General features: G+C 42.4%; 1 protein-coding gene across 2 annotated transcripts in view; it reads left to right on the top strand.

The window, feature by feature from the left end:
• Positions 1–21642, top strand: part of SPTBN5 (spectrin beta, non-erythrocytic 5) — a 150404-nt gene that overhangs the window by 101901 nt on the left and 26861 nt on the right. For both annotated transcript variants that reach the window (XM_045012303.1, XM_045012304.1), the window contains 13 exons: positions 812–930; positions 2062–2176; positions 3422–3535; positions 6909–7030; positions 8142–8304; positions 10235–10423; positions 11748–11825; positions 13230–13402; positions 14592–14682; positions 15624–15770; positions 17182–17319; positions 18695–18951; positions 19110–19296. In XM_045012303.1, coding sequence (XP_044868238.1) covers positions 812–930; positions 2062–2176; positions 3422–3535; positions 6909–7030; positions 8142–8304; positions 10235–10423; positions 11748–11825; positions 13230–13402; positions 14592–14682; positions 15624–15770; positions 17182–17319; positions 18695–18951; positions 19110–19296 — 1893 coding nt within the window. The remainder of the gene's footprint in view (positions 1–811; positions 931–2061; positions 2177–3421; positions 3536–6908; positions 7031–8141; positions 8305–10234; positions 10424–11747; positions 11826–13229; positions 13403–14591; positions 14683–15623; positions 15771–17181; positions 17320–18694; positions 18952–19109; positions 19297–21642) is intronic.

Here is a 21642-nt window from a genome sequence, read left to right as displayed (position 1 = left end):
GCATGGAGACGGGGTGTATATGTTTGTTTAGGGTTTCTGGCAGTCAGGTCAGTTCCCAACCTCCAGGAGACTGTGGGGTTCTGATTCATTAGAATAGTTTCTGCTGGATCAGATGGATTATATTCAATATAGAATGCTTTCAGTGTGTTCACTTTCCAGCTGTGTATCATAGCAGAGTACACTTAGAAATATGCACAGTGGTATGTACGTAGCATATATAAAATGCAGATGGAATCAATACTTCTATTATTCGAGTGCTGGCATCCTGCCACTGTGCCTCTGCTAGACCCATGATTAATGTCTCCCTGCTGAGTATGTGATTTACTGGACTTACTGCAACATTCAATATTTTTGAGTGTTGGAATGCCTTTATTTTGCATTCAGTGCCCTGTTCTGTTCAGAACCGGCTGCAGGTCATGCTTCAGAAGAACATCCTTAATGTGGCATAGCTCGGATAATGAGTTATGTGCAAATATTATCCTTTCCATAGTATATTATGTGGGAAGCAAGCAGAATAAAAGATTTATACAATTTAAGGTAGAATTGTGTTTTTAAAAGAGAATGTGGTGATTTGTTTGACAGCTGTCTCCACTCTGACTAGATAAGAAGCCCTTAAGGTCCTTGTACAGAACTTTGACCATTATTGGTTTCATAGTGATGTCCCTCCTGGTCCCCACTCCATCTTTATCTGAGACTGATACAAGAGTGCAGTATCAGGGAAGAGTGTTTGGATCTGAGATCTTCTGTGCAGCTGGCACAATGATGGGCATTTGGGGCACACAACTAATATTTTCTTGTTCTGGCCTTATAGGAGAAGACAGTGGATGATGCTCACATCAAAACCATCAATGCCCTGGGCATGAAACTGGAGAGACAGAACAAGGAAGAGGTGAAGACAATATATCAGCGCCGGAAGCAGCTCAATGAGAAGTGAGTATACATTCCAGGTTCTGGATGATGAAGAGTTCAGTCAAAGCTGTTCTAATGGTTTCATGGCAGGAAGGGAAGGGCAGGCTTCTGCTAGGCTGGGCTGAGCTGTACAAAGGCTGGGGATACATACGCACCCTCTTCCACAAGTGTGACATACAAAATGCTAGCTTCCACCTCTAGCCAATAAAGCTTCTTTAGTGACTGCCAATGCAGCACTTCAATTGGCCAGAAGGCTTTCCCGTTCAGCAAAGCAAAATTCATCTTTCCATCCTCGGAGATGGACATGCTTTCCTCACAAACAAACCCTGCTCCTGTGCATGGTAGCTTAGAGTACTTCTAATTGGTCATTGGGTTGCCCAGGTGAAGTTTTAAAAGGATGTCTTTCTCCCTTCCTGCTATGGTGGAATCTCGTGGCTGGGATGAGCATAGCTTGTATTATCAGGATAATAGAATCCTGGAAATTCAGGTGGTGGAGCCAGCCTTGGATACCCAGCCTGAGCTCTATATTTAACAGAACAACTCCATACCTCATTCCCACTACCATCTTGTCAAATTGTCTTTGTTTAATATCTGCCCTACAACAGGTTTTCTAGCTCTTCTCCAAGCTGCTGACCCCACAGCAGACTTTCTCTCTTCACAATAGATTGTCACTTTCTCCTTGATTTCTGCCAGTGGCTGCCATCTCCTGTCCCCAGTCTGACCCTGTCTGACTCCATACTAGTTCCATCCCAACTCCCTGAAAACCTGTATTCCTGGCCAACTTGTCCCACTTTTGCTGGTTCACAGCCCAGTGGCCAAATTGAGAATGAGCAGCATGAAGACGGGGTGTATGGGTTTGTTGAGGATTTCTGGCAGTTGGGTCAGGACTTGTTCCATGCAAGAGTCCTTCCCCACTGCTGGGAACCCCCTCTTGTCCTTATCTGAGATCCCCTTACCTAGACTCTAAAAAATCCTAGAACAGTCACTTTCCGACACATTAAATCTTTACCTATGAGATGTATCTGGGCTGCCGTGGGAAGAGGGGGTCCATGCGTGAGGAAGCTCAGAAATCCCATATTTGACTGTGATCTAGCTGCAGCTGAGGAAGTTCTGATATTCATGCTCTCCCCTAAACCTGTCTTTCAATAAAAGATGGACCAGTTTCCATGGTAACCTGAATGCATACAGGAGGAAGCTGGAGGGAGCCCTGGAGATCCATGCCTTAATCAGAGAAATTGATGACATCACGGAGAGAATTAGTGAGAAGGTGAGCTGCTCATGATTGTGTTAATTGAAGGGGCTTCATCCACTGAGAGAAATCACTTCCTCTTGAAGATAAGTGGGCACCCTGCAAAAGTGGATAAACTCCCATCCGTCCAATTATTATAGAGAGACTGAGCATTCAGAGGTGACCTATTATAATAGCCTCTGTGCAAAATAGGAATGGCAAAACCTCTTTAACCAACCTGTAAATCATGGAGCAAGCTCAGCTAGAGTAGTATACTGCTCCACTATCCCTGGGGTTTCCTATGAATCAGAGTCTGTAGAAAGACTGAAATGCAGTCAAATATAATGAAGACTTCTAGTTTGAAGGTATTGATAGTAATTGTCAAAAAATTCCAGATTAGGGTCAGAAATAAATGTTTTTGCAGTTAATACTGAAATATAGATTGACTGGGACTTTTTTTGTCGATGCCTAGACATTCAGGAGGTGGTTGGATACTTTAAAAGGGACACAGCAAGGTGCAGTGGATAAGATACTAGACTAAGTCAAGAGATTCAGGGTTCTATTCCTTGATGTACCATTGACTCAATGTGTGACCTTGGGCAAGTCACTTAATCTCTCTCTTTGCCTCAGTTTTCCCATTTGTAAACTCAGAGTAATAATACCCATCATTGCTTTTTGCTTTGAGATCTATGAAAGAAAAATGCTATATAAGGACTAAGTGTTATTATTTCACATGTATGATTTTATATCATTCATATATGACTTTCTATATCAGCAAACACATACAATAGCACTTGTTAAACTTGGCAAACAATTTGTTGTAAAATTTTCCATAACAATTTTTGCCAATTAATTCCATGTTCTTCTTGAGTCTCCTAAATTTCACTTCCGGAAAAATTTTGAGGACTCAAAAATTCCCCTCAAATTTTCACAAAATGCACTTACATTGCAATTTTATGAATGATAAATTGGCTATTAGCATTATGGTTTATGGAAAAATAAACAGTGAGGGATGAAGCAAAATAGAACGTCTCTCTCGTGCTTATGTTAAATACACAAGCATTCAGATATACATCAAGTCAAGCAGGGTTGGAAGTGGTCAAGGAGTTCTGAACTCTTGTTCTACCTCCATAAGTGGCACAGAGAGTTGTCACTATCATTGCATTGTTGAAATTTAGCATGGGGATAAAAGGAAGATTTTAAGAGAGAAGGAGAGAGGAAACATTTGAAGGAACTGAGATATGATCCTGTCATTTTTCTCCTTCTTCCACCCTACCCTCCAAGAGTGCACTGATACAAGCATTGGATTATGGGAAAGATGTGGAGAGTGTGGCAAACCTGATTCGACGACATGAGGAAATGGAGAGGGAAATCAGCGTCATCAAGTCCAAAATGGAGGTCAGAGGCTGTGGAGTAGAATACAAATTGGGGCTGCTAAAACAATGCTCTTTTTTTGTTTCTTTGTCTATATTAAAATGCTTGATGAGCTCCTTCAGAGAGACCTAGTACAAGATGAACTGGGATGGGAACATAGCAGATAGAAAACTCAGAGGTCCTCAGAGCAGACTTCTTTATAATGAATTATTCTAGTTGCTTTGTGTTCCCCTCAGTCCCAATTTGTCATATGAAATGCCCACCCTTCTGAAGTACTAAAGCTGAGAAGGAAGGGAACTTTTTTTTTTAGCATATTATGTTTCTCTCGTTTGGAGATGGTTCCACATCTCAGTGCTGGATTGGACCTTCCCTGAACTTGTGGAAAGTATGGATCCAGATCCCTATCGCATCTTTGCAACTTGGCTCCTATATCAGCAATGGACTAAGCCAAAAGCTTGTATCCATTTCTGTTCTAAAAAGTGGAAAAACACAATAGGCACAATTTCCAAGTGTAGTCCCCTAAACAGAATGTCCAAATGTCACATTGTAATGCTGTAAGCAGCTCATATGCATGTAAAATTGATCTTTACATGACTAAGGGCTAATATGAGCATCCAAATGAAGTATCTGGGTCCTGTTCCAACTTCAGAGGCAGTAGCACAGGTTGTCACAGATTCAGTCTGTACCCCCTGGTGGCCACCGACAAGGCAGCTGTAAGAGGAATTCAGTGCTCTGGATTCTTGAATTCCTGAATGTTTTCAGTTTCTAGGGCCTAAATGGGATCAAGACACTGGCCCAATGTTAGGGTCCCTAGCCACGCTCTTGAGGCACAGACCTATCTGCCACCCCTTTCTAAGAGCGGGAAACAGCTGTCCAGCTGCTTAGCCCCTTTGGGCACAGGGCAACCCTTCAGACTCCCATATACTTACACACCCTCTCCCAGAACCCCACCAAAAGGTATGAGCCTTCTGGTTTACCATTTGAGTCTCTCTGGAAGCTAGTAAGTAGCTGAAAAGCATTTGATACAGAGAGACGCTTTGCCCAGAGTCTAACTCAATTGCTCTTTCACTTAATCATATAAAGCACAGGAGCATATACATCATGTATAGAACATGACAAACATCCTAACTGCAATGACCCTCCCTACCTCACCCTTCCCTTGGGAGTCCTTGGGGAACCATCTGGGCTCAGGAAATCAAGCAGGGCCCCCTCCTTCATGCAGGTCTCTATATGCTAGGTTGCTTTTCTTTCCTCTCTAGGTGGATACAAAATGGCCAGAGACCCAAATAAATCAGCTCCTCCCAATGTATAACTCCTAGCCAGGGCCGGATTTCCAGTAGGCACATGCCTAAGGGCACCAGCGTTCTAGGGGCGCCTTACCTCTCTAAAACTGTGCAACACAATGGCCGGCTGTAAGCGGGGGTGGTGGGGGCATGCTGAAGATGCTGTGCCTAAGTTGTAAATCTGGCCCTGCACATATCCGCTTTTGTCAGGTGTCAGCTTCCCCAGGTGACCAGAGATCTCTGCCAGATGACTTCGTTGCCAAGGCAACTTCAGCCCTGCTAAGCTTCATTGGGAGCCATCCTGTGGTTTAGAACAGTTCCCCTTCAATGGAAGAGCACTTAACTTCAACGTCTCTCTCTCTTGCTATTCGTTTGCTACCAGTCTTTGGAATTCCAACCCAACATGGAGGCAAATAGACAACAGAGAAGGCAAAAGGCTGCACGTTCAAAATGGAGTTTGCAGCCTGGTAAAGATAAATTCATAAATTGTAGAGAGATTCCCAGATAGTCACGCAGGTCACATGAGCTAGTGTTCCCAATTTAATTACCAACTGGAGATTTAAGGATCATTACTTATTTTGAATGCATGTTTGGAGGCCACAAATTTCTCTCAGCTTTCTTTGAAAAAAAATATGCAAAGGTAGAGAATGTGTGATAAATTCATAAAATAATACCCACTGGTTGTTAATTTTCATAATATGAAAAAGCTGATTATCAGTGACAATCCTATATATTTATTGTCTATTCCACACATACTATTAGTCATGTCCTGCAGTAAATTTAATGTGAAACGAGTATCTTTTTGGATTATTCCACCCCCCTCGTATATCACCGGAGACAAAATATGTTTTCTTGATGGGCAAGTAACATTCTTCCTTCTAGATTTTTCATTATTTATAAATATATATTTTTCATTTCATCTTCATGGTGGAGGGTGGGGGATCCAGATGGTAATCCTGGGCAATTTGGTCAGGCTGTGTTAAATAATGGCAGTGGAACCTCACTAAATAGCACTTCAGTAAGCCACAAACCCACATTGAAAATGATGTTTTGGGACTGCAGTTTACTGAAGCAGAGCCAATGAGCTTCTGGTTCTGTGCTGAAGGTCAAGCCAGTGTCAGTAACATCATGTTCCCGTCAGGCCAGTGGGAGTGCATCATATTACTTCCTGGCACTCACTGATGCCCTGAAACAGAGCTAGGAATTAGCTGCTGGTGCACCTCATTCATAGCACAGTCTAGGCCTCAAACCGCATCCATCCACAATGGGCTTGGTCCCATTTGTGCAGATTACTGATGTTCTGCTGTACAGTTGTTTAAGGCAGTATCCTGGTCGTTTATTTTTTCACATGCTCACTGAACTGCAAAATTCAGTAGTGCACCATGAGTCATTAGGGAGAATTAGAGGTTCTTCGGTAGGTTTTGTTTTTGGAATATACATTAAAACTTGTAATCTCCAGCCAATTATCTAACAGCATTTGTTTTTATTGGTTTGATGCCCCTACACTGTGAGGTTCCTTTGCCTCACTTGTAGCTGCCATCACTTCTCATTCAAGTCACCAGTATAAACCAACAGAAGAACTCCTGTTTTAGCCACCTCTCATGCCAATGGCGTACATCCCAATAAACCAGAGAAACCTGTATCTCTCACCAACAGAAGTTGCTCCAATAAAAAATATTACCTCACCCACCTTGTCTCTCTAATATCTTGGGACCGATACAGCTACAACAACACTGCATATAAAGGAGACAGCATTCTTGTTACTTAAGGGTGAAACGTTCAAACGTCAGTGCCTAAGTGGTGCCAATAAATGTTCTCACACACACAGATAAACAGCATTTGTAAGTGTCAATTGATGTGTGTGTGAAAAATAGCATATAGTTACTTGGTTTGTGCATTTGGATGATTATTTGCAAACACAAATGTGGAGTCTGCACGCAACTACTGCCTGCGTATAATTTGTTGCCACAATTTTGGCACCCATGTTTGAAAACTGGGCCCTTAAAATAAGCCGCATCCCTTTCCTCTGAGCGATTGAGTGGAAAGGCTAGCTCATAGGAACCGATACAATAATTAATCTGAGTAAATGTAGTCCATTATAAATCTCTCCTCAGACACTGGAATTGAAATCTTTCCGCCTTTGCAAGATGAATCCATCCATAAATGACAAACTGAGTACAAAGCAAAGAGAGATGAAAGACAGCTGGCTACGGCTCCAGGGGCAGGCCAAACAAAGGTAAAGCCTTCTACCAGGCTACTATCTGAATCTCTGTCAGCAGAAACAGAGCTGCTCTTTGGGGCCCTGAAGGCAATTGCCATGGGCCACCAAAGTTCTCTGGGGACTTCATACAAAATCCGATGCAGACAGCTGGGCTTTACTTCTGCAGCACAATGTGGTTAGTTTAATGGAATTTAAGTTCCACATACATATTTTTTATGTAAAATGAGTCCAGTAAGACTGTGGTTTATCCCAAAAATAATCTCTCTAAATTCCCCCAAATCCTCCAACCAGCCCTGGTGAGATCACTGTGTGCAGGAGTTATGTCTGGGTGGGGACGAAAGATTGTTTCTCAGGCCCATCCAAAAATGCAAAGGCTGGCTCTGAGCAGGAATCATCACTTCAGGGAGTGGCTGTGAAGGATTTTATAGTTGCTCCAGTTCTGGCCTCTCATGAGGAATCACTGAAGAAATAATGTCATCATGGTGATTCCAATGCAGTTTGCAGCTACTGTGAGCTCAGCTTAACAGCAACACTGTAAGGAGTCGTATGGGAATGCTGGATCACTTGAAGCTTACAAATTACCCCAGCCTTAGCTTCTCCCAGCAGGAGCTTTGTAGAGTAGTGGATCTCAACCAGGGGTACACGTACCCCTGGGGGTACACAGAGGTCTTCCAGGGGGTACATCAACTCATAAAGATATTTGCCTGCTTTTACAACAGGCTGCATAAAAACTACTAGCGAAGTCAGTACAAGGTAACATTTCATACGGTTAATGACTTGTTTATACTGCTCTATATACTATACAGTGAAATGTCAGTACAATATTTATATTCCAATTGATTTATCTTAAAATTATACGGTTAAAAATGAGAAAGTGAGCAATTTTTCAGTCATAGTGTGCTGTGACACTTTTGTATTTTTATGTCTGATTTTGTAAACAGGTAGTTTTTAGGTGAGGTGAAACTTGGGAGTACACAAGACAAATCAGACTCCTGAAAGGGGTACAGCAGTCTGGAAAGGTTGAGAGCCACTGTTGTAGAGAATGGTGCAGGAGCAGGGGCTGTGCAGAGAAAGGAAGTAGACTGACCGTGTATTGGCTAATGCATAATTGTCCATCATGTGGCAGGAGGGAAAAGCTGGCAGCTTCTTACCAGTTGCAGAAGTTTAACTTGGAGCTAAAGGAGCTGCTAGATTGGATTCAAAAAATCAGAGGCTTAATGGAGGCAGGGGGCCTTCCCAAAAGCCCAGCTGAGGCAGACAGCATGATTGAGGAGCATCATGAGAGAAAGGCAAGTAATGATCATCGCTTATAATTGTATCCCCTGGAGATCCTTCCCAGGGTACTGTGATTGGAATTACTCACTGCAGGACACCCCTAGGGAACATGCTCCCTGTATCAGATCGTCCTTTCTCTTAAAATAAACAACTAAAAGATGCCAAAATATCATTTTTGCAGACTGAAGGTATCTGTGTATCCCCTGAACAGATACTGCATGGGGCTGCTTGCCCATTTGTGTTTCTCTAAACAGTCCCATTGGTGTACATTAACCCCGCACTGGAGAGTCCACCTCTAGATATAAAAAGGTGCTTCAGTCTGCAAGCCCATTCAGCCCTTGACCACTCTGCCGAGACTGCTAACAAGGGTAGGGTGACAGATAGCAAGTGTGAAAAATTAGAAGGGAGGTGGAATAGGCACCTATGTAAGAAAAAGCCCCAAATATCTGGACTGTCCCTATAAAATCAGGACATATGGTCACCCTAAACAAGGGTGTCAGTTAGCACCAATTTTTTATGAGTTATGTTCTGTGATACAGACAGATGTCCACCGGGAAGTGGACTGAGATCACCAGCTTATTTCACAGAGGACACCGAATGGCCAGCAGGTGGTAATTTAGAGTCACTGCTAGCCCATTTTGATACCCAGTGATGACAAGATGAAATACTCCTTATCCCAGTGTAAATTCCTTGAGTCACCTACTCCCCCTTCTGCTTGCTTAACTTTTTTGCAGATTTCCTTCTAGGAGTGGAATCACTACTTAACTTTGCAAAACAATGATCTATAAATATCATACAGTTACTACCTCTTCCCCATCCCAGCTGTTCCATCACTGTTTATCATGCTATTCCCCCTACCTTGTCAGATTTCCTTTGCAGTTTGTTACCTTTCTGAACAGGCACATTCCCAGAATCATTAATGAAAGTTATGAATAAAAGTCCAGACGCTCTGTGGGTCCCAGCACTAACAAAATACAATCCTAATTAATCTTCCCGATCAGGATTTAATAACAGACTCCTGATATTCTCCCTTCTTCTGGCACAAGCTTTATGTGCTGCCAGTTTTCTCTCATGTCAGAAACTATCCAACAATGTTAATAATTTTATAATGCAGTAAAAAGAGGCCTCACCCAAAACAGATTCCAAATTTCCAGCCATAAAATGCACCGTAATTATTAATTTACACAAAGTTAAAAGCTATGCCCTCAAGGCCTAATAGTGAAGGAAAAGTTGGATCTAAGAATCAGCAGTGTTAATTTCAGGTGATTAATATTCCATCAGCTGTCTGTGATGTTTTACGTGTCCATCTTACTAAAAAGTGAGTGCACAATGGTATTTTTCTGAACAATTCTTTTATTTTCAAATAGTTTATATTGTAACTTCCACATTAAATGTATACGGCTCATAATAAATTACATTTTCACCTTAAGGATTCATTATACAGACATATTGCTACCTTTTTCTCACTTTAGAAGAGAACTTTAAACATGTTTCACTTTAACACGAAGAAAGAAAGTTAAACGGTGTCTGTAATGCAATAATCTGCTGCCAATTTATTTGGCAGGAGACGGGAGAAGAGAAATTCCAAGTACAATTTGCCATCTAGGGGCCACCCTTTATGAGAGAAAGGGATGACGTTATGCAAATTAAAAATCCACGTCCATTTAATTCTAAACATTTCCCATTCTGTTCCCAAATGAATCACAGTCTTGATTTGCAGGGGACCAGTGCCTCTTCAAGAAATAAGGGTATTTGTTTTCCATATTTATGTGCTTAGACTTTCCTTTGCTGTTTCAGTGACATAGCACAAAGATGAATGATTTTCCATACAAATATTAGTATTGGAAGGTTAAAATACAGTCCATTTCCTTCCCTTAAAGACCTATATCCTGAATAACTGACTTTCCATAAACCTTTGACATCAATCTTTCTAATGAACTTTAGGCGGAGATTGAAGCCCGAATGGAAAGATTCAACTCACTTGGCAACTTTGGTCAGAAACTTGCCAACTCTGGTCATTATGCAACCCCTGAGATCCACCAATCTCTCTCCAGATTGCAGCAAGCCTTGTCTGAACTGATCCAGGCATGGCAGGAGCAATATGTAAAACTGTTTCAGGCCCAGGACTTACAGGTAAGTGATCAACAGAAAAATGCAGCATCAATGAACCTTCCTCAGTGCATAGAGGGATTTTGAAAAGAATGGGCAGACTTCGTTTCGAGTTAGCCACAGGTGGTGAGGACATGTGTGCTCAGACTCCTCTGATAATGTGTCATTTATATATTATACACAAAAAAATATAAGAACGTTATTGAGGTTGCAAAGTCAAGCACTCAAAAGTTAGGAATGCCAGAATTAAGGTTGCCTGTAAAACCTTAATTTGATCCCCTTGTGCATATAAGAATGGCCATGTTGGGTCAGACCAAAGGTCCATCTAGCCCAGTATCCTGTCTTCCATCAGTGGCCAATGCCAGGTGCTTCAGAGGGAATGAACAGAACAGGTAATCATCAAGTGATCCATATGCATTATGACACAGTGTTTAATTACTTGATACTTTTTTCTCCACGGAGCACAGAATGGCTGGTGCTCAAAGAATGAGCAGCTATTCAATATTTAGTTTTCTCCTCATTGTTCAATATGTGGCTCTAGGGCTTATTTACCACACACCATTCAAACCCTGCTCTGAGGAGAGAATGATTAATTTCCTCGTGGGATTTTCTATTGTGCTCATCAGTATACCGTCCAAGTGCTTCCACTCTTCTATATGGCTTAGAAACATGGATGACTTATGTCAAACATACCAAAAGAATAAACAGCCTTCATATCAGATGCTTGCATAAAATTCTTCAAATAATATGGCAAGACAGGGTGACAAATGTGGAAGTGTTAAATCGTGCTGGTCATTCATGGGAATGTTGATTAGTAAGAAAAGACTTAGGTAGCTTGGACATGTCAAGCAAATGCTGGATTACAGGATCCCAAAGAGTGTTCTGTACTCTGAAGCTCATGAGAATATAATTTTTTTCTACTTACTTAGGACCAGATTCTAATTCCTTTTCTCAAACTGAGTAATACCTTGCTCCACTGGGACTGCTCACAGAGTATGGTACTATTCATTGTGAATAAAGGTATTAGATTCTGATCTGCAGCATTAGCACATATGCCACAAATATTTTTGTTGCATATGAGAAAATCCAGTATCCTGAGTCCGAGTAGTTGTATATACCAGCAAGAGGGTTCTGTTAATAATAGCTAAATACTTACACGGTATACTTACTTAGACGGTTTACATACACTTTTCATGTTCAAAGTGCTTGGTGTATTTTAGCTAATTAATCCTCACAATAGTCCTATAAAGCAGGTAAGTATTTACCAGCCCCATATTTACAGATGAGCATTATCCCTGTTTTACAGGCTAGAGGCTGAACTCACAGTTACTTTTTCTCCCCTAAACAGAAATTCTTTGGCTATGTGGAGCAGAACGAGAGCTGGCTCAGCAGCAAAGAGGCCTTCTTGGCCAATGAGGATTTAGGGGTAGGTGAGCTGGATAATGACAACATTTCCATTGGAGCAGGGAGACATCAGTGAGAAGATGGGGAAGGTGTGAAATACTGTGACATCCTGTGAGCCTTTTTAAAATCCCCATGTAGCGCTTCTTCATGAGGAGGTCCCTGCTGCATCTTGCTGTTTATGCAGAATCCTGTTTCTTTTATTTGTTTTGTACACAGAAGGCTCAGGCTTTCAACATCAGATATAGTGAAATATTCTACCTACCCCTGTTAGAGGTGGAAGCTGGAATTACATCTGTGACCTATCACATATGGCCCAGGAAAACATATCCATCAGTGTGAATAACATGGAATATGTCTGGTGTTGGTGTCTGGCGTCTGTCTCTCCAGGGGTGGATGTACACATGTTCAGTACCATCCATTGAAATATATGGCTTCCAATGAATCCCTGCTATATTTCCCATTCATTTTCAGCTCATGAATGCACAGACAATATCCTATTGAGTTCCGTCTGCCTTTCAGTTATGTTGCTGATGATGGCCCGCCTCCAAAGTTTCATATAAATGTCTGGATATTTGGATACTTCTCTGGTGCATTGTGATCTGAAAACAGGGCTAGAATTTTCATGATGATAACTTTCCTCAAGAGATTGCCAATGCTTTCTAGTGTCATCCAGGATGGAAGTAATGGGAGAAACATGCCTGAGTAGTTATAGTATTTTGACACCTCTGATTCTGGATAGGAAGTCCAGAGAAATGCAAAAGAGAGAGAGAGAGATCTGAGTCATGAAATTCAGATCACAAAGTTCAGGGAACTTCAGTGTCCATGCTTCTGACAAAACTGGACTTGAGTCATCCAGTTCAAATCTGGATCTGAGCTTTCTCAAAGTTCATAGGTTGGATCTGGTGCTCTGGTTTAAATCTCTCTCTCTGTCTCTCTGTGACATATTTTTTCATCAACCCTGATCCCAGCTTGTCATCCCATATTTATGTGCTTCCAGTAGATATTTCTTGCAAGGTTAGATATTACTAAATGTGGCTCAAATCCACTAAAATATTAGTCTTCTTTCCTGTGTCTTCCTACGAGGGCAGGAGAAGGCTCAGTATCTCCAAACCTCCGTCAGCTCTCTGTATCGAGCAATGTTGAGTGCTCTGTCCTTACACTCCAGCATATGGAGCTAAGCATCCAGCAGATTGCTCAGCACTGAAGCAGACAGATCTTGAACTGCTGCCTGCACATGGTGGGTGGAAAATCCTTGAAGGTCAGGGGAATGTGGTCTCAAATTCAAAGGCCAATACATTTGCAGGAGGATTTGTGAGGGAAGGGTAATGATGGTTTAATTCCTGAGTCTGGAATGTGGTGGATGGTATGACTTCCATTGAGAGCAGCTTCCTTCTAACGATGGATATTATCATTGAATCCCATCCAGGATTCTGTGTCCAGTGTGGAGAGCCTGCAGCGGAAACACATGCAGTTTGAAAAGGCTCTGGAAGCCCAGATGGAGAAGATCAATGTGATGGCCTCCTTTGCACAGCAACTGAGGCAGAACAAGCATTACGACTCGGAGAACATCACAAACAAGTGTCAGGCTATTCTGAGGAGGTAAAGCCAACCCCTTTCCCTGTCACTGTTACCCAGCCTTGTCCAAGTGAGACCCTTCCTGCTCTACTCCTTTTTGTTTAGATATTTTAGAAGAACCATAGGCATTGGTCTGTACTTAATCCACACAGCACTTTGTGCTGAGGCCCTGCCACATTTTGCAAGCTAAGAAAGCTTGAGGCAGGTCAGTATTTCCATGGGAGACTTTCAAGGAACATCTCGGTGCTGCAGGAATAGGTGTTGGTGATTCAGAAAGAGACACATCTCTCTGCATCTGTACTGAATCAGTGTCCCTGCCTGGTATTAGGGATGCAGTGCTGCATAGACATAGCCCCTTATGGATAAGAAACTAGAGGGCTGTCATGACCAATTGAGGTCATTAAACATCCCTTGGCAGTTTTCACAACTGTAAAGGGGTTGACCCAAAGTCCTGACCAAATTCCCAATGGGAGTATTTGTGTTCTGTCTAAATTTCATCCTTTAATTTCAGTTGCATAAGGTGTTCTTCACATCTTGTCCTAAAACATTGCATGTTGTTTTAGTGCACTGTTAAACAGCTGTTCACACTCGGCGTGACTGAAACGATCTGTGTATAGTTTGTAAAGTACTTTGAGATCCTTTGGGATGAAATGGGACATATAAATATATTATAGTGACCATGTTATCTCATGTATGAATTTACTTGAATACAGTACTCAGGGCCTCGATTACTTGTCACACTTCATACTGTTTCCTCTGTAGTCTGTAATAATGGGAGAGGCTGCATTTCAGAATGGTGCAGCTTTAAAATGATAAACTTCCACAGCTGAACCATATTTCAGAAACAAGAAATGTTGTAGGTGATGTGCATCTAGACACAATGTCAAGATTAGCTTGCTGATCATGTGGCAGCCTGTACAGCCATCCACGGAAGGCGTTGGTAGTGCTAGCTGGTGACAGGTATCGTGTGTGCCTGTGCTGTTCATGTTTTCAACATACAACTTTTAATGGTGGTTAACTACAGAACCCCTGAGCATCAAGACTGCCATGCTAACTTATATGATAGTTGGGTTATATGGATAGGTATCCACTAGAACATAAGGTCACATTGCAAACCTGAGTTTTAGAGGTGAAAGGCTAAAATGCTACCCACTTATGCCAACTAGTTTCTTCTGCTGTAGCTTTGTTCTCATGTGTCTCTTTTTAATCCCAGGAAAGATAAACTGCTGGAGAATGCCCTGGCTCGCAGGCATGTGCTGGAGGAATCCAGGCTATTGCAGAGATTTCTTCAGAATTCCTTTGAGGTACAGTTATATCTTCCTCACATTGCTATGATTTCTTAAAACATTTGACGACTCAGAGGTGCTGTTTGGGCATGAATCCCTGAAGTTTTTTTACTTCAAGGAACTGAGGCTAGGATGACATCAGATGAGACGAGAAGATATAGGCGAAAAGAAAGAAGGCACCTTCTTCAACTCTCAAGCCACACCTGCCTCCCCACCTAAAATTCCATCCACTTCTGAGGGTTTGTCTACATTGCACCACAGTGTGTGCTATGGGAGTGTCGACTGCAGAGTACATCAGAGTGTTGTGCACTAACTGCCCCATGTGAACACTGCTGGCATGAACTAATAGATACCTAGTTTGCGTTAACATAGTCCTCTTTCAGACAAAGCTGTGTTGATGCAAATTAGGTACTTTTTAGTTCATGCCAACAGCATCCACACAGGGCAGTTAGCATGCAACACTTTGGTGCACTCTGCAGTTCATGCCCCCTTAGTCCACACTGTGGCTCAGGGTAGATATAGCCTGAGATATCTTTTGGACACTGTGGTACAGAAGGAAAAGTAGACGTTAAAGGGGGTGCATTCCACATTTGAGAGGTAGTGGAAAGGGGCTGAGCAATCCTTTCCCTGTGAGACACAGTGGACTTGTGGTTAGAACTGTGGAAACAGCACCTTCCCCCACACACATGCAGAAAGGGAAAAGGGGATAATGCCATTGTGTTTAGTGTCATGTGAGGTAGACGGAATGGTAGTGGCTGGAGATATAGAGATGACCTGCTCCTCTTGAAAGACAGGAGGAGATTGCAGAGGCATAGAAAGGAGAATTCAGCCATTTTTGCTTCTCTCCATTAATTAGCCCCACTGTATTAGAAGTATTAGAGGGGATCCTAAAAAATGAGATCTGAGTAGCTTCTGAAATTCTTGTCATATTCTGTTTCCTCCCCACCCTGCACCCCAAGGTCGCAGCCTGGATAAATGAGAAGAACAGTATTGCTTTGGACGAGAGCTGGAAGGACCCGAGCAACCTGAAGACCAAGCTCCAGAAACACCAGACTTTCCACGCAGAAATCATGGCCAACAGAAATCGCATAGACAGCATCAAGGCTGTAAGAGACGCAAGGCTGATGTGGGGAATGAGGGCTGGTGGGAAAGGTTCAGCCAAACAGAATGTCTGCATCACAAGGATATTAAATAAGCAGGGGCACCTGTGTGATGCAGGACAAAGTAACTTAAGTTCTACATGGCATTGTCTCACTTTACTATCTGCAAAATGGGTACAATACTTTTACCAACCTCTAAAGTGAGTTTTGAGGTTTAGTTTATTAATACCTCTCAAAAACCTAGAGCACGTCAGATGGAGGGTGTTAAGAGGAACAAAGAGTTTTAAGGGGACTTATCACTAAAATTTTGCCTTGGCAGAAACCAGACAGTGGGGGAGGCATGAGGGAAACGTGACAAGCTTTGGCCAGGTATCAAGTATCAGGTATAGATGAACAGTCTGGAGATGCTTATGTGTATATTTATTTAACCTAAACTCAATACAGTAATTGTTGTTGTTATTGCACCAGTTGTGTACAAGGTGCTTTACAATAGACACTTCAGAGTTAAGAGCGAAGCTTCAACCCACACTCATCTCTTTGTGCCTGGGTATTGCAGTACCCACTGTTTGTAGAATACTGCAGTGTGCAGCTGCAGCCTTCTCTGACCTGCCTGGATCTTGTGCCTTTAAAGAGTCATTTGAAAGGATCTTTTTTTATGGTTCCTTCATGTAACAAAGATGGCCTTTGAATGATTCTGTAGAGGAAAATCTGTAACTGGAAACCTGTTATGTGTTCTTTCCTCTCCCACTTCTCCCCTTTGCATAACTAAAAGGTGCTTTAGAAGGATATAATACAAACTTGCTCGTGGGCTGAGAACATACCACAAAGTTGCCAGCCTGCTGGATGTTTTTTTCCCAGCTGATCTATAAGCATCTGAAACTGGGGAGTTAGAAATACTGACAGACTCAGACTATATCATACAGTGCACAAAGTGGTCCTCATTTTAGCACCCAGAGGTGTTAAATAGAGAGAAATGGGTTGATGGACATCTGCTAATGCCATGCTGGCAAACCAGATTCGGTACCAGCCTTTAGGCAGTACAGATACTGCATACTCTCACCTCAGATTGATCTTCTGCCAGGAGACTGTAGTGTGTTTTTGTAAGTCAGTACCTGACTCCCAGACATCCTGCTGCAATAGGTCTCTGGCATTTCAAATAGCACTAGAGGCCTGAAGTCTGGCAAGCTCAACTATCATCCCAATTCCAGCAACAGTTTTGACTTAGAGTGTTTTCTTCTATCCCCACCAAACCTCGCATGTTCTGCTAAGGGATTAATAAAGATTGTAGCATCAGGTTCTTACCCCCAAGCAGTGGCTTATGGGTGTTGATAACCAAGCACACATCTCAGACAGACAGATGGTGGATTATGGTGCAGTGGGCTAATAGAGAGTGTGGTGTCTGATGTCTTTGCTGCAGGAGGGAGAGAAGATGCTCCAAGAGGGACATTATGCTCCTGAGGCCATTCAGTCCAGACTGCAAGAAATGGAAGAGCTCTGGGATGAGTTGCTGGAAAACTGCCATGAAAAAAGGACCAAGCTAGAGGATGCCTACAAGGTAAAGCTGGGGACAGGTCCTGCAGCCATTTCCTGTGACAGAGCAAGGCAGCAGTGCTAAGTTTCATCAATGTGCCATTGCCTCACATGCTCTGTCACTCCAAGCCACTGAAGCCAAGGAGTTAATCATCAGTGGTACATAACAAATACTACAAAGCACAGGCCAGATGGACTGAAGCTTTTGCAAAGAGGTGGGAACCCCACAAAGAGGAATCTGTTGTTGCTGCTATGTTCTCATGTGGTATCTGCTGGTGGAAGATTTAGTTTAGAGCCAGACCTCCAGAGAAGGATGCAGAGGCGATATGCGCTGAATTATCACATCCACTAGCTGCCTTAGGCATGTCAGAGAATCATAGAATTGTAGAACTGGAAGGAACCTTGAAAGGACATCTAGTCCAGCCCCCTGCACTCATGGCAGGACTAAGCATTATCTCTAGACCATCCCTGACAGATGTTTGTCTAACCTGCTCTTAAAAATCTCCAATGAATGGAGATTCCACAACCTCCCTAGGCTATTTATTCTAGTGCTTAACCACCCTGACAGGAAGCTTTTCCTAATATCCAACCTAGACCTCTCTTGCTGCAATTTAAGCCCACTGCTTCTTGTCCTATCCTCAGAGGTTAAGAAGAACAATTCTTCTCCCTCCTCCTTGTAACAACCTGTTATGTACTTGTTATGTACTTGAAAACTGTTATCATGTTCCCCATCAGTCTTCTCTTTTCCAGACTAAACAAACCCAATTTTTTCAATCTTCCCTCATAGATCATGTTTTCTAGACCTTTCATCTTTTTTTTTCTGCTCTTCTCTGGACTTTCTCCAATTTGTCCACATCTTTCCTGAAATGTGGCACCCAGAATTGGACACACTACTCCAGTTGAGACTTAGTCAGCGTGGAGGAGAGAGGAAGAATTACTTCTCGTGTCTTGCTTACAACACTCCTGCTAATACTTCCCAGAATGATGTTTTCTTTTTTTCCCCAACAGTGTTACATTATTGACTTGTATTTAGCTTGTAATCCACTATGACCCCCAGATCCCTTTCCTCCATACTCCTTCCTAGGCAGTCATTTCCATTTTGTATGTGTGCAACTGATTGGTCCTTCCTAAGTGTAGTACTTTGCATTTGTCCTTATTGAATTTCATCCTATTTACTTCAGACCATTTCTCCAGTTTGTCCAGATCATAGAGTTTTTTATATTCTGTGAGCTTGTTCAATGGACTGTGTTCTCTACATTTGCACACTGCATCAGAAGCGAGGAGATCGTTCACTGAGCCCTGAAAAGGTTTTTGAAAGTGACACACATGCTCCTTGACAGAGGTTGGGATTTTTTTTAACCCTAAATGCCTGCTGACATTTGCTTCCTGCCTGCCCCCAGGCTCTGTGTTTCCAGCGGAGTGTGGAGGATATGGAGAAATGGCTGGAAGATGTGGAAAGCGAGCTGAAGGCTCCAGACAGCACCAGTGACCTGGTGGTTTTGAATAGTCTCCTGAAGAAACAAGGGGCATTGGAGGAAGATGTTGCTAGCCATAGGGATCGGCTACAAGTGCTTGTGGACACAGCCTGCGAATTCCAGCAAGAGAAGCATTTTCTTGCAGATGAGATACAGGAGAGGGTTGATCAGGTGGTGCACAGGTATGCGAGTGTCTGCCCATTTTCTCACTTCTCTGTCCCCTTCTATCTTTCTCTGACCTCTTTCTCCTTTATATTTATTTTCTCACTTCCAAGGCACCTGCTTCTATTACCTTTCAATCTCTCTGTTGTGTTCATTTGATTCCATTTTAAATCTGCAGGTACAAGCACCTAAGTGATCCGCTGCAGGAAAGGCGTGGGAGTTTGGAAGCAAGCAGGCTACAGTACCAGTTCTTCCGCGATGTTGACGATGAGTTGGCCTGGGTTCATGAGAAGCTCCCCCTGGCTTCCTCCAAGGACTATGGCCAATCTCTGACAACAGTCCAAAGCTTACAGGAAAAGCACCAGGTAAAGTAGCATGGGAACCATCCCCACTGTTTGAAGTCAAGCAGGAGAACGTGGGATGGTGCCTATGTGCCTACAATGGAACACTTCTCCTCTGCTCTGGTTACAGCGAAACCATCACTGCCAGGGATGACTCTTATCCTTGTCTCACAAGAGTGATCTTTAACGAGCAATTCCGTGCCTCTGTAATGTTCAAGACTGCACCCATGGCATGTATTTTCACACCAATACTCTGGATAGTTTACCCTGCACTCCCCTTTGGGCACCCTATCCCTTTGTGCAAATTATTGAGCTCCGACCCTGGCTGTTGCAATGCTAAATAGATTTTACAAGTTGCTGTGCATGCTGGCATGGCTTCTCCACGCAACAGATGTCCCAAGAAAAATTTTTAAACCTCAGCAAATGCATCCAGGGCATATTAGTCTTCCAGATGCCTGCAGGGTGAGGGAGTGACAGGAACCTTCTCCTCCTGCACTTTTTGAAAAAATAAGGGAACTAACAGAACATTATTACCTTTATATTTTCAACAATTTTCAAGTTGGTTACTAATATTTTTGCAAGGTTCAGATGTGTCATCAGAGACAAGGAGAACCTGGAACTTTGTCATCTCCCATACCAATGAAACAGCAGCTGTGTCACGCATGTTTTTCAACTAGAGTAATCTGCTCCTTTGCAATAGATGAGATAGGAGAGAAGAATTTCATGGTAGGGAAATTGCAGCAGCTACTGGTTTTGCTGGGTAACGAAAGGCACTTCATTTCAGTACAATCCCCAGTCTCCTGTTGGTTAAACTTCTGCAATTTGTAATGGGGCTAGGGGCCAGAAGATCTGCTAAGAACTATCATTCCCTGGGAATATATTTTTAAAATATCTGACACTTGGTGCAATATGATGCAATTCAAGAGAAAAAAAAATCTGCTCTTCAGTATTTTTTTAAAGCCATGGGGTAAAAGTCATGTCCAGTCCAGGTGGTGTATTAGAAAGGTGTAGACTCCCGTAAAGGGTGGGAAAATCATCCCAAATATCCCTTGAATTAAGGGAAAATTTATAACAAAGGGCTGTCAAGCATTCTCCAGCATACAGGTATATTGTGAATAATTTATGTTTGATGTAGATTTTATTTTGACCAGTGAGTGGTTAGAACAAATGAAATAGGAGAATTTATACCATTTTAAGAACATGCAATTGGTGCGGAAGGCTCATTTCACCAGGATGGAAAGTGGGGACGAGTTTATGCTTGCATTTAAACTCCTCCATTTAAAAACATTCTGAATGTTGACATTGTAGGGAGGTAAGTTAGGTCCCTGAAAGGACTGAATGATTGGGGTTGGATGTGCCAGGGGAAGGAGCTTGGGCCGAGAGGGTAGGGATTGTGGTGATGACACCTTAAGCTGCAAAATTCTCCTTGTTATTTATCGCTGTTTTGAAATATTTCAATAGAATTTTAGTCTGGGGGAAAATAGTGTATATTACAGTTGCAAAATAACAGACCTGCTCTTCCTCACATTTTGCCAGTTCTGCCGATGAACATGAGATTGGCCCTCAAAGCTTTTAATTCAGATTTCCAGTTCTGAACCTTTTAGTTACTACAGGCTACTAGACATTTTTACATTGGCTGTGGGGGGAGCGGGATCTCATGTTAAAGATCAGGAACAGGTCTCCACTCTACTGTGAGATTAGTTTCCTCCTCTAAAGAACACCACTGTTTTATTTCTAGTCCTGGTGGGCCAAGTTTTCAAAATTCAGTCCCACCTTTGCTAGCACAGAAAGGAGCGTGGATGAAATTTGTGAGTAAATATCTAATAGCTGCCTCTGCAAATGTGTATTTACCTGCATATATAGCAATCGTGTTCACACAAATATTCAGTTTGTGTGCATAAATGTAGGTTTTATACACACCACTGTTTCCATTTCCTGTGGGTACAAATGAAGGAGCTTTGAAAACATGTCCCCCCTAAATATTAAATAGTGAAGTTCTTCTTCACATTGCTGACTTATTATTAATACACGGTACAAACTGTTTGACACTGGATTCTGTTCTGCTGGTGTCAGACATGGTATCACTTTTCAGCAACATAGTGGCTGCCTCTGAGATTATTAAGGGGAAATTAAAGATAAGATTAGAATCAGGGCTCCCATCATTCAACGACAAGTGGTCTCCCAGTTGAGCTAAAAGTATGTCTCCTTGCTGCAGAGGGAGTCTCTTCTACATAATGTAACACTGCAGTGTAACTCTCTTTCTGGCTCAATTCCATAGTAATTACAAAGTAAGCAGAACTATTTCATCAGGCTGGGAAATTCTGGGAACTACTTTGAGTGTAGGGTGCTGTCATTTTGTTACCTACAGAA

Source organism: Mauremys mutica, chromosome 4, assembly GCF_020497125.1.
Source record: "Mauremys mutica isolate MM-2020 ecotype Southern chromosome 4, ASM2049712v1, whole genome shotgun sequence".
Taxonomy (NCBI): domain Eukaryota; kingdom Metazoa; phylum Chordata; order Testudines; family Geoemydidae; genus Mauremys; species Mauremys mutica.
This window is presented reverse-complemented; position numbering and strand designations above follow the sequence as displayed.